Source organism: Lytechinus pictus, chromosome 3 (assembly GCF_037042905.1).
Source record: "Lytechinus pictus isolate F3 Inbred chromosome 3, Lp3.0, whole genome shotgun sequence".
Classification (NCBI taxonomy): domain Eukaryota; kingdom Metazoa; phylum Echinodermata; class Echinoidea; order Temnopleuroida; family Toxopneustidae; genus Lytechinus; species Lytechinus pictus.
The window spans coordinates 12,169,743-12,183,600 of NC_087247.1; the positions used below are offsets into that span (position 1 = coordinate 12,169,743).

The following is a 13,858-nucleotide window of genomic DNA, read 5'->3' on the forward strand; positions in this document are numbered from 1 at the left end:
GGTGCAAAGCAAAGGCTATACTTTTTTCTCTTTCATATCATATACAATTCATTACATTTTTATGATGGCTTTGTTTGGAATTGTTAATTTCATGCATAGTAAATTTTCTCCTTTTACGATGTTGTTAATGTATAGTGTACAAAAAACCTTGGAACACTATACATTTAAAAGAGTTGGTACATAAAATAAATCAATTCAAACTCCTAAATCAAAATGTTTAGTTCCTTTAGGGCCATTAAAGCTCCTTTTGTTAATTTTACATTTGATGGTATTGACAAGTGGATTTGCTTTTTAAAGCTGATCAGTATTCAAAGCATGATTATGAGTATCCCTAAAAAATATATTTTCTAAATAAGGCCCATCTTTCTTGCTTCTGTTCATCTTGTGTAATAATCAATGACATTATGGCCAAGGCAAGAATTGAACAAGATCAATGACCTAGTCATGTATCTATAATACTACACAAAATGTCTTACTCATATGGATAATTTCCAAGGCCTATTCCAAGGACAATTTCATTCAATTCAATTCAATTCTATTTTATTGTCCGCATGGAAATTTGTTTTGCTCAAATTATAAACATTTGAAATAAGACATTACATATTGCATACATGTATATCACATGCATAGATACAATTATACAAAATTGCATTAGAAAGCGACAAATACAAGGGAAATTCTCCAGGACAATGTTAACGTTTTTTCCAATAAAGATGTAAAATTAAAGACGATAAGTAAAGAAGATCGCCCAGTAGAAATGATCTGGGCTCCGTAACACAAAGCATAACGATTGATCGTACGCTTGATTTTTTACGATTGATTGTACATTGTAGTCAATGCAATCAATCGTGAACATTTGTTCTACGATCATTGCTAAGGTTTGTGTTACGGGCTCCAAAAAAGAAAATACAGGTGGTGAGAAGGAATTTAGGAAACGTTGAATGCGACAGTTCAGTGACCAAAGAAGTTTACCTGAACGCATGAAAACATGATTGAAGAGTGGATGATTTTCCTCTTTCCGTATTCGTTGCATTTCTAGTACAATTTTTTATTTTGCAGGCATCATTTAAATTTTGGGTATGGCCGGTGATCTTTTTTGCTTGTTTGGCGATTCTCTCAATTTTCCTAAATTCCTTCTTTCGACAACCCCCGAAACAGACAACACATTAACTAAATAATATAACACTCTCGATGACAGATAACACAAAGTAAGGATAGTCATATCTACATTAAATGATTTAAGTTTCCTGAGGAAATACATATGTATTTTTGGCGAAATGCCCCTTTTTCTCATGACTACTGCATGGTGTACTCACGTTTTAAAGTCTTCACTGTGCATGGTTAGAATAATGGCTTCAATAGAATCAGCAATGGATGCTAACAGAGGCTGGATAGCGTTACTCATCATGGTTACTACGATCTACAAGAAAGATCATATAAAGAACGACATGAAATATGTTTGACTGTTATTATGCTACTAAAACAATACAACTTCTTGTACTTAAGGCCTGATCCCACTGGCCGACAGACACAAAACGTATTCATAACGGATACAGCAGACAAGCAAAATTTCAGGGTGGCTCCGTCCGATTTCATCCGCTCCAGACAATGGACAAAATGGGCGAACAATGAAATCACAGTTTATGGACCAGGCACGGCCAAATCCATAAGTCGCTCTGTGTTATTTTCTGTAATTGTGAGGCAAACTTGCTGTGACAATAAAGCTAAATCTGATTGAAATTTCAATTAATGTTGGACCCAAAAATCATGATCCTTTTCCTAATTGCAGTCCAAATGGTAACTTTTGGTAAAAAATTTCTTCATCGGCCAAAATGACTTGAGGGCGGTCAATCAGTCAATCAATTTGGAATCAGAGTACAATTTTACCCCGGATAAAGAAGTCAAATCTTCCCCTATCTCCTTGGCTACAACAGTAACACAATAGATTCAAAGCGATACCTGAAGGGAGCCCTCGACGATAGAAATGGCATTCTCGGGGTAAGCTCCAAGGGCCTGTGTGACCTTACTGATGGCATGATGGAACTGGTAGAGGGAATTCACCACAGCTGCATTCTTAGCTTGACCGGCAGTAGGGGGCGCTATCACCTGACTAGCATCACCATCGGTACACAGCTGAAAGATGCAAGGTGGAACACAAATCAATGAAATGGAGAATAACATGACAGTGTAGATAACAATGTTATTTCCTATAAATAGCGGGGGGAAATGTGTATATTATAATGTCATTTCCCATAATTCAGAGGAAAATGATGTAGATTATGTTATTTCCTGTAAATCATGAATTAGCCTGAATATGAATTGTGCTAGATACATATCTGATCATCCTACACATGTATATGTAGCAATTAATAAATAAAGGCACACATGACAATTAAATATATGTACCTTGTATAGATTTATATACATGGCATAGAGGAGGTACATGTATCCTTAAGCTGACCTATCAATCTAGGCTATCTAGAAGCCTACATGTAAATATCTAGGGTATCACTTTTTATTATTCATGCTAGCACAGCCAGAGCTTATCAGGGAGCGTAGGAAAGGAAAACCTGCACATAATGTTTTCTTATAGTATCCTCTCAAGATCTTCAAGATACTGTCATTCTGGGTAATGAGCTATGATCCAAGGTGACACAACATTTGCTCCTGGGCCATTTGGTCCAGTCTTAATATCTCAGAAGGCATAGGGTTCGAGATAGGATTGTAGTAGAGTTTATTGTTCAGAATAATGTTGAGACAGGGCGCGACAAACCCGCTTGCCCGGGGCAAGTGAAAATTATGTGCGGGCAAGCATTTCTCAAAGTCAATTGCCCGATCGGGAAAGTGGTTGTTTTGGAAATAAAATATCAGTAGACCCTCTAAATTTCAATATCTTTTGGACAATCACAACTATCTCTCAGATTATGTCAAACCAGTAAAAAAAAAACAGTGGAAACTGATGTAAAATCAGCGCCAATTACCAATAATTTATCGCCAGGTACCTCGTTCGAAAAACCGTGCCATCGCATCTTACGTTCTATGTGTGCAATGACTGCGCATGCGCTACTTGAGCAATTTGCCGATGCACACCAAAAAAACAACACCAAAAGTGGTTAAAATTTCACATGAAATGGCCATCTATTTTCCATATTACCTTGAAATTGTTTTGATTTAGTTGGAAACTACTGAAAAAATGAAGAATATTCAGCTCTTTCTTGACTCTCTTTCTTTACTCTGATTTATGATGATGTTACACTCGGTAAATGTTTTTTATTATTGTGGTCCCACATGTAGACTTTCATGTTGACGAAGTGTAAAACGATCAAAACGATCAAACGATACGATCAACGATCAATGCTGCAACACCATGAAAAAAAAACCCTGAAAGTCTACATGCGGGACTACAATAAAAAAATATATTGACCGAGTGTAACATCATAAAATGATGAAGAAAAGACAAGAGAGAGGTGAATATTCTTAATTTTCTTGATAGTTTCCAACTAATTTTTAAAAAAAATGGAAAATAAATGACCATTTCATGGATTTAAAGATGCGAAATGTGAAATTTTAGCCACTCCACTTTTTTTTTTTTTTTTTTTTTTTTTAACATCATAAAACGATCTTTTTCAGAGTCAATAAAGAGCTGAATATTTTTCAATGGCTTTCTTTATAGTTTCCAACTAGATCAAAACAATTCTAAGGAAATATGGCAAACAGATAACCATTTCGTGGATTTAAAGATGCAAAATATGAAATTTTAGCAACTTTTGGTGAAGGCTTTTTTTTAACCTTAAATTAAGCCCCATTTATAAATAGCGAAAAAAAATTCAAAATAAACGTAATGACTCAGGCCTACGTTGCTGAAACTTTTACATGTGTGTTCTTTTACACTGTACATGATTGTCAATTGTTGTTATTTTGTATGACCTTTAAAAATAAGAGTAGTGCCGTCATAATAAAAAAAAATTATAAAACAAATAGGGCAAGCAGTTTTTTTTATCGGGCAAACACATTTCTTCGTCACTTGCCCGACAGGGCAAGTGACAATTTTTTTTTTGTAGAGGCCTGGACTTAAGATAAGGATTAGGGTTTATTCAGTTTTGGAGGCAAGGTTTTATGTTGGGCTTAATGTGCAGATTTTCCATCAGAGCAATTGTCGCCAGAGCAAATGTCATTTAACAATCATCAAGAGCTTTCTCTCAAAGAAGAGCAATATAGATCACGAAGAGCAATAGAAATGATATTTTGCTCTGGTTTGAATGGGGCTCATCAAAAATTTGCCAAAGGTAAAAGCAATATCTTACCAGTTGTTCACATTTATTGACGTAGAGGTTGACAGTCTTAGAAGCGTTCTTGGCAACAAGTATGCTCAGGTTGGAGTCTACACTGGCTACACTCAGCTCACTGAATGACAGAAAGAAAAAAAATTGATGTAATCGAATAGATGGATGGATGGATGGACGGACCGAGGGACGGACCAACCGACATGAATGATGGTTGCCTTAAATGTGAATGTAACAGGATGGAATTTCCTTTGAGTTGGCCTTGTGGTTTCATTTTCTTAGAAAGAGAGATTACAGAACATCATTTGAGATAATACCTAATTTGATTAAGAATATTTTTAATTCTTCAAGAGATTTTTCTCTTAAAAAAATATGAGCTGTGAGGTATTTTTGCCCACATGACAAATCATTTCATTTGCATGCAATATTGTACTATGGATATTATTGGGTACATTGTATCATTATGTTTTTCAACTTGCTATCTCTCTTGTATATTGAGTCTCAAATAAGCACCTGTCTATCATTATGAAACTCCCTGCTCTTGGATTCCCCCCCCCCTCCCGTCTATCCTCATCTACCCCCCCTCACTCTCTCTCTTAAAAACAGATTTTGAAGACCCTTTTTTTAGTAATACCTCTGGATTGTCTTGGCGATGTTCTCCACCTCACTCTCCGATGGGGGGTACGCTGCTCCACTAGGGAAGACCAGGTTGATTGGATCAAAGAGACGTGATAAGGACCTTGAGAGGTATGCCGTCTCAAAGATGAACAGGGACTCCTTCAAGGCTTTCTCAGGGCTAGAAGTGAAAGAGTAAAGTGATATGTTCTTGAATTTTGATTACACAACTGATGGTTATGGTAATCTAAGATAGAGGGTAGTGAAAAAGTGAAGGGGGATTCTTTTCCAGCAGTGGAAAGATATACTGATAGTAATGACGATAATGATGATGAAGAATTGGGGACGAGAGAGGGGGTAAGGAGGATAATGCTGGTGATGAGGATGATGATGATGATGACGTAGATGATGATGATGATGACAACGACGATGGATGATGATGACGATGGTGATGATGCTGGTGATGATGTTGATGATGATGATGATGATGGTGGTAATGATGGTGCTTGTGTTGGTGGGAATGATGATGATGATGGTGATGATGTTGATGATAATGATGATGATGATAGCAATGTTGCTGTAGCTACCAATGAGAATGAAGGTGATTTTGAGTAAATCATGTATTAAATGAAGCATTCCAAAGATGCAATTATAAAACCCTTTTATTTTGGATGAAAAACACATTTTTAACAATTAAAATCAAGTTTTGCCTTCAATCTTCAATTCCTACACGAAGGTGAAATGAGCTAATCCCAGGGAATAATTTTGCTTTACGAATTTGAATAGCATTTTTGGTCATAAGAGAAAAACCTCTCAACTAAGTAATGTACAGCATTACAGTCCTATGTAAAAATAAGCTATACATAAGACTTGATGTGTAGCAGTCTTTTAAAATATGTGGAGCAAATTGCGATGCGATACCAGGAAAATTATTCCCTGTAATCCTCAAAAAAAAAATTTATATCTTACCTATAATCCTCTTCAACTTTGAGACCAACGTACATATCAACGACAGGTGACTGAGAAACCCCCTGGGCGTCGACTAGTGATGTTGCTACAGAAACAATATTGAACTGTTCTAGCCTTTTCCACAGGTCATTGTATAGTCTGAGAAGTTTGGGATACTCCCCTTCAAAGGCCTGTTTGATGAAAGTTGATGCTGTGAAAAAAAGAAAAGAAGAACATTACACTTGTAAAAATGAAATATGCTGAAATATTTCAAGGGGAAGAAAACCAAGTCAATCCTTTCACTGGGCAAATTCAGGATCCCAATTTTTTTAAATGGACATTAGCAACAAACAAGGACTCACACAAGACAATTTTCTGTGCATTTTATTTCATTTATTTTTGCTCAAGTTCTTTTCTGCAGCTTTGTGCAACCACACAACAAAATGAGTCTCCCGCCTCTTATATCATTTTGTTGCCTCATTTCCTACTGACTTTGGACGCAAGATGTTGCCAACGTTGTTGCCAAGCTTTGTTGACATGTACCAAACATTTTTTTTAAAATCCTTAACTCTGTACTAGAACCACAAGGCTTTTCTCCTTGATCAAAAGATTAACCCTAAAATGGCCGGGGGGGGGGGGTTGAATCAACCCCCCCCTCAACATTTTTTGCGATCATTCCGCCGCGTGAAATTTTTTGACCGCGCCACTCACAGAGTTTATACTTTTAAGTCTCGCGCACCTTTTGAGACCAAATTTACGATGCCCGGGTACGCGGTTCCGAAATTACGCAACATTTTGTAAGTGCATGTCAGACCAAAAATTGTTCCAAAACGTGATTTTGTGTACAAAGTCAATGCAAATTGAGTTTTGTCATCTTATTCATAAAGATATGATTATTTTTACTTTAAACAGCTGAAAGCAATTGATTTTAGCATAATTATGCTTCAAAAAGGTTGTGCAATAAATCTGGTGAAAAAAACAAAGAAAAACAAAAGGTTGAAAAACAAAGAAATACATAAGAAATTAAAAAAACAATAAAATACATAAGAAATTGATTTCCAAACCGAAGTTTTTTTCAATTGCCATTGTTAAGAATGCTACAAAGAATATTTTCACCAAAAATTAGCATTCTAGGAGCTTTATTTAGTGAATTAGAGCAAAAAGTATGATTTATGCATAAATTAGCATAATTAATTTATATAAAATAAAATCTCATTATTTTGGAAAATTTTACCATACAGCCTTGTAGATTACATTGCACACTACCTGCGTGCAAATTTTTGCGGCGCTCGCGCGATCGGCGGCCGAGATCTCAGGGGGGGTTGAATCAACTCCCCCCCCCCCCCCCCCCCCCCCCCGGCCACAGAACAGCCAAAAAAGCCCAGCCTAGTTAGGGTTAAATGAAATCAAATCAATTCTCGCTACCCCAAATAGGAACTCCGTCGGGTCGTCATCACCACTTCCGGTTTAGAGTCATGCTCGCGCGAGGTTCGCGATACTGAGTTTTCCACCACGCTGAAATCGATGCCAATCAGCGTAATATGTACAGATTATAATACTTTTTATCACATTTGGTCAGTCTTGATTCCATTTGAATTATAAATAAAAATAAAAAATATATTTCACGTGAAAATAATTTTTATTCAAGTTTTTATTTAGCGACCGGCCTGACATCACGATCGTATTCAACTAGACGCTAAATATATACAGCATTCATTTCGTTCAATTTTTTGTCGACCACAAAATGGATAAAAATCAGTTTCGGAACTTTAAAAAATCTTAACTGACAGATGAATACCGTGCAATGGAAAGCGTCGGGCAGAATTAGTGACTTCAGCAGAAAAGGCCGTTAAACTGTATCGTGAAAGAGAGGGTTGTGATCAAGAACTTTCCGAGCGAAAGCGACGTTGTGTTGTTGTGCATGACGGCACTGTTGATCTGAATGGCAAAACAGTGCATTGGACTTCCGAACAGGAAGTTATAATACCGAAAAGCTATCCCATAATGCAATGCGCATTACAGGGATTTTCCCGGATCTCGGCGAAATCGCTATTTGGGGTAGCGAGAATTGCTAACCCTACTTACCATTGGCCAATTCTCCAAAATCTTCCTTCATCAGTTGTGTTAGGGACATCCAGAATGAGAGCATTATATTTCCACGACCATCCTGTAATACAAAAAAAAACCAAATGATATTTTTCTTGTTTATCAATCATATCACATGAAGATCATAAAGATCAATATAAAAAGCATGAATTATCCCTATACTCAGAGTTATTGTGTTTCTCATGAAAAAGTGGCAATGATGATAGTACAATAGATGCACAGCACTCTTGTCAACCAAGCATTGCGTTAAGGTGCTCAAATATACCGAGGGTACTGCCGCATTCCACCAGTCATGTGTAAATTTGTGTGTACATTACAAGGAAATTAGGTTCCACTTTGTTTACCTTTTGACCCCTACATGACCTTTGACCCCATCATTCTCATTGGCTCACATGTGGTATTACCCAAGGATCATATGTACCAGGTATGAACGTAATTGATGCACAAATTAAGAAATAAGAGCAAGTTGAACAAAAACTTGAACATTTTGGAACAGACTAACGGACTAACAGGAAAAGTGATTACTAAGTCTCTGCTGAACTTTAATTCAGGCGAGACAAAAAAATGAGAAAAAAACATGAGGGAGAGAAAGAGGAAAGTCAGAGGAGAAAGAAAGAAAGAGAGGGAGTTAGAGAGAGAGGTAAAGAGGCCTACTCCGTCAAGGTCAACAAACTTTGGAATGTTGAATGTTTCAGGAAGGGCAAGGAGCGTACCTTCTGCAGCTCATCCATAAAGCAGACATGGGTCACTGGATCTCTTTTCTTGACCAACACTTTCTGTAAATGATTCACCTGTATGCAGTACCAAAGAAAAAATAGAAAAGGAAAAAAAGGTAAACCAAGTCTGAGGAGCCCATTGCATGAAATTTATAAAGTGCTAGTGAGATAAATAATAATAATAATAATAATATAGGGTATTTATATTGCGCACATATCCACCTTGTTAGGTGCTCAAGGCGCTCCTATATTACCCGGCTAAGCTAGGCGTTCATAGGCGTTCATAACTTGCAAAAAGTTACACAAAAAACTTCTTTCATCATCATCATTTCACTATGATGCAATAAGTCATGTTGCAATTTTGTTTATCATGACAAGACAATCAATTTGTGCAACCATTTTTTTTTTTTGCAGTACGAAAAAAAAGAAAATGGTTATACTGGGGCAGAGGGGTACATTGCATTAATCTACAACAAGATGCTAAGAGAAGTAAAACTTGTAAAATGTTACACAGAAAACTCCTGACATCATTATTCAACTATGATGCAACGAGTCATGTAGCAATGATGTTTATCAGGAAAATACAATCAATTTTGTGCTACCATTTTCAGAGACTATTTGGGCATTGAAAGAAACTTGCAATCAATTGCAATTCTATATTTTGGGTCCCAAGATCAATTATACATCTTGCGATTAATTGCAAATTTGCACTTGATTGCTACTCCCCTACTTTCAACCAGTGCTCCGTCTTCCAAAGTTACGATTGATCCAATCGATCGTAACTCTATAGAAATCCATCAGTGTCATAATTTCTTTCTACAGGAAATTTGCACAATGTCCCTTGTAAACAAAGAGAAGCACAGTGAATTTTCAAGCAAACAATGAATGCATGAATATGCATCGTAGTTAGAAAATATTTTGAACAAACATGCATAATAGATGTTGACATTGCTGGCCGTCCATAGATGTGATAGATCGGATCAATTGCAACTTGTGTAAGACGGGGCCCTGGAGTATGAATTGTATGCTATAAGTAAATTGATATATCAGTTTTCAAATTACAACATAACTTTGCAATTGATCGCAAATATTTTCTCAAAACACCCCCTACCCCCCCCCCCCCCAACCATGATTGATTATTGCTTCACCTGTCCACAAGCAGCATGTATTTGGTCCATCAGTTTCTCAAGGTTCGTCCACAGGGTAGCTCTGAATGCCGGTGTGTTCCCAGGAGCGGGCATGGCTGCCTTCCCGGGTCCTGAGGAAAAAAAGAGATAACATTTAATCTGTGAACATTGAAACTCATTGGCCCAAATCCACAAAGTTTGTTTAAAAGTTTGTTTCAATTGTACCATGGTACCAAACCATGGACTATGCAGATTTCTTGCACTTAATCTGTAATTACGCTCATTTGACCGCAGACACTAAGAAAATTCCAATAATGAATGTACGCTTTCGGTAAGGGTGCTAAATTTTGCTTTAACGAAGTGTGACGATACAAAAAATCAACATAGTCCTTGGTTTTGTACTTGGTACAATTGAAACCATCTTTGTGAATTCCAGCCATTATAACATACTACAATTCAGCTGATCACAATTCACAATATATTCTGTGTCTTTTCCGGCCGCGTCAGACCAAAAGACGTTAAAAGATGGGAGTTGCTGCTACCCTGTTTGGCGTTCAACGATTAAAGGGATAGAGCCTCGTCGATCTGGCGCTGCATAGCGGCTGCCGGGCCCACGATCAATTGGGCAAAGCAAATTTTCGGAGTATTTCATTTCATGTCTATTTCGAACAATAAAATATGGATGGATAAAATATGGATGGATGGATGGATGGATGGATTTTCCACTCTACCCTATAATTTATTTCATTATATGCTTAATATATAAAAACCAACATATTTTCGTCCCTTGAACAACTTGTAAAATCACCCCCCCAAAAAAAAAAGTCAAAGAATTTAATTAAAACATTTATGGGGTTACTTTTTGAACTCACCAGCCAAAATGTTTAACGCTGAATTACAGTTGACATTTCCTGCTTGTGCTTCATACAGGTTTAAGTGTGACTTAGCATCGCAGGGATTCGCAGATAAGGTTCATTGGTTAGATCACGCACACAGGAAGCGAACTACCACGTGTCAATCAATCCGATTACGTGTTGGCGTTTTAAGGGGCTCTTTTCGGCATTTCTAAGCCGATCATTCCGAGGTGTTGAATTATTGTTTTAGTGGATCACACATGGACTAGTGTGTGCGCAGCGCTTTGTAACTGAAAGGAAAAGGCGCTATATCAAATGTCTATTGGATTGAATTTTGGCGGAAATTTGCACAAAGTCCTCCAAGTAATATTTCCCCTGCACTACAAAGTCCCTGGTGTCACCAACGATCCCACTCTCTCCCAATGTCACCTCTCCAATGCTTCATCCAAAACTGACCTTTACCAGCCGGCACAGTCGTATGACTAAGAACCTGGACATCTAAAGCATCCTTGATGTTCTGCCTCAGAGCCTTCTCGCACTGACCAACGACGGCCTGTACGGTATCCTTCAAGCTTCCAAGATTGTGAAACACTTGCAGGGATGTGGCAACTTGTGTCTGGTTCTGCATTTGAAACACAAAGAAATCCAGAAAATAGAGGAATGCATTTGACTTACAAGGAGTCATATCCCCTTTTACGTTGAGTTTTTTTTTTTGTTATTTGATGCAATTAACAATTACAACAGGTGACAAATTTATGTTGGAAAAATATGACAAGGCTAGGCTATCAATAGGGGATACAAGTGAATTAGAGTGACTTCACATGAATGCAACAATAATTATTGCACTTGTATTTTTCTTTTTTATACTTCTATTATTCAACTTAACAATCAAATGCGTCAAGTCAATCAGTTCTAAAGAACAAAAGTAACCATGAGTATCATTTACTTATGAAAATATTTTGATAATCATGTCCTCACCAGCTACTTGAAAGCAATGCCTATAAAAATAATCTTGATATTACCCAAGGCCCCATCAGACATGGCATATTTTTTCTGAAATTCCTAATGGTCTTGTAGTCATATGCTACTTTGTGCAAGGAGTGGATACCATAACCATTGGCAATTCATGAACGGTTATCCATATTTTTATTGTTTGAAATAGACGTGAAATGAAATACTAAAAAAATCTTCTTTGCCCAATTGAACCTGGGCATGGCAGCCGCTGTGCAGCGCCAAATCGACAAGGCTCTATCCCTTTAATTGTTGACCGCCAAACAGGGATAGAAGCAACTCCCATCTTTTAACGTCTTTTGGTCTGATGTGGCCGTGGTTTGAACTCGCGACCTCCCGGTTCCCTGAAGTCCGTTCAAAGGCTGATTTTGCCTCAGATGACATTCCATACTACCAACCTGTGTTTCCATGCCTTGTTGAAGCATCTTCTGCGCCTGTTTCTCGACATCCTTACGAGCTTTCCTGATGAAGAGTGTATCCTGCTCTATCACCTCGATCCCTGCCAGATCTACTCCATGATAGAGGTAGTCTGTCAAAGGGAATATAAAATACTGTGAGTGGTATAGGTTAACTTTGACCACAATTTTATGGGGTGCCACATGTCCAGTGATTCACTATTAAAAATCATCCTGATCCTTCGGCAAAAAGTTGTAAAATCATTTAATGTGTTGAGAAAAAAGGAGATGAAATGAGAATTCAATTACTTTTAATTCATTTCATATCTTTATCATGAATACTGAAGAAAAGGATTGAATCTAGCATTCAACAGTGTGGACTAAACTTCTTGTCTGTGAGGTCTAGGTTTAATTACAGAATACCATCGCATTAGGTTAAAGGTAAACAAAATTTGTGGGAAATACGGATTAATAATTGTGAGCTTTACAAATCGATTCCTCCAAGAATTTCAGGAACAATGGTTTAATGCATAGGAGTGCTCTTTAATGCACTCACATTAAAAATATAACAAATAAAAGCTGAAACTGTTGGGCCAAAAATGTGTGTGTAGTCCCTTTCTTAATCACTGTTTTTCTGCTTTAGTAATCTCCTAACCCTTTGGATCTTACCTAGTTCATTGAGACTCTGAGCAGCTTTAGTAATCTCCCTAGCTCCACCCTGAAGCTGTCCATGAAGTCTCTTACTAAGGTACAAGATTCTGATGATTCGTCTTAACAGATCACAAGCCTCCTGGTTTATCAAACATGAAAATGTCACATTAAACATTACATGAAAACCTAAATGATGGTGATGGTAGGCAGATTGGTATATTACGACTGATTAAAATTTCATGATTTAGTGTATTAAGTGGACAAGTGGTTGTAACCCGTTTTAAGGAGTTTGGAAATGAGGATCTAAATTGCATCAATGAAAATTAATGCAATATTTTCCATTGTGAAAATTGAATGCTTGTAAAGACAGTGAGCTCCAAGCTCAGTGAACCCACAATCAACACAGCCAATGAAATTTACAGCTCATGTACTATGCTGCCCAACTTTGGCTAAAGGAAGCAATGACACATCAGTCAAATTTGACTTATTGTTGTTTCTGAAACACCCTTTGTATGTTGCACGTTCAGGCAAAATTTGGGGAAGAAATTATCGTTTTATGGAAAAATATTGAAGAAAATATGCTGTTAAACTGCTGCATTGACGCCTATGTAAATGAGGAACACACATTCCTCATTTACAACAAATGATACTTTTGTAACTTGCTTCCTTTTGCCAAAGTACAGCAGTATGGTTATAGCCAACACATTAAAATTGAGGTTGTCAGGGTTTTGATATTTGCATATTCAAAGGGTACAATTTGGCGATAATATTGATGGTATCAATTTGTATCAATCACCTTTTTCTAAAGTGGATCACTCAAATTACATTACATTCTGTTTTGTTTTATTTTGCATATATTTTGAAGGGTTTTAAAATCATGAAAAAAAATATATATCATCTAAACTGTTCTTCCTTGGGTATTTAAAAAAGATAAATATTAGCATCAAGTTTAAGAAAATACATATATATTATACATTATTTAGTCAGAAACAGAAATATACTCACTTGAAGCCTTCTGAGCTGTGCTGTCCTTGCAACTATCTTGTTGTATGGCTCAACAATCTTTGTTTGAATCCTGAAAAAATATGATTTGACCAGTGGAAGTAATGATAAAAGTTAATGCCAAACACTTTTCCAAAAAGCATATTTGCA

General features: G+C 36.9%; 1 protein-coding gene across 1 annotated transcript in view; it reads right to left on the bottom strand.

Moving 5' to 3' along the window:
- The window catches only part of LOC129257826 (conserved oligomeric Golgi complex subunit 5-like), a 30,744-nt gene that overhangs the window by 9,085 nt on the left and 7,801 nt on the right, over positions 1 to 13,858 (bottom strand). The window contains exons 4-15 of the mRNA XM_054896237.2: positions 13,712 to 13,781; positions 12,725 to 12,845; positions 12,059 to 12,189; positions 11,106 to 11,271; positions 9,817 to 9,926; positions 8,666 to 8,743; positions 7,932 to 8,013; positions 5,868 to 6,057; positions 4,918 to 5,079; positions 4,305 to 4,404; positions 1,960 to 2,133; positions 1,317 to 1,420 (exon numbers count right to left, since the gene is read on the bottom strand). Of these exons, the coding sequence (XP_054752212.2) occupies positions 1,317 to 1,420; positions 1,960 to 2,133; positions 4,305 to 4,404; positions 4,918 to 5,079; positions 5,868 to 6,057; positions 7,932 to 8,013; positions 8,666 to 8,743; positions 9,817 to 9,926; positions 11,106 to 11,271; positions 12,059 to 12,189; positions 12,725 to 12,845; positions 13,712 to 13,781 (1,488 nt within the window). The remainder of the gene's footprint in view (positions 1 to 1,316; positions 1,421 to 1,959; positions 2,134 to 4,304; positions 4,405 to 4,917; positions 5,080 to 5,867; positions 6,058 to 7,931; positions 8,014 to 8,665; positions 8,744 to 9,816; positions 9,927 to 11,105; positions 11,272 to 12,058; positions 12,190 to 12,724; positions 12,846 to 13,711; positions 13,782 to 13,858) is intronic.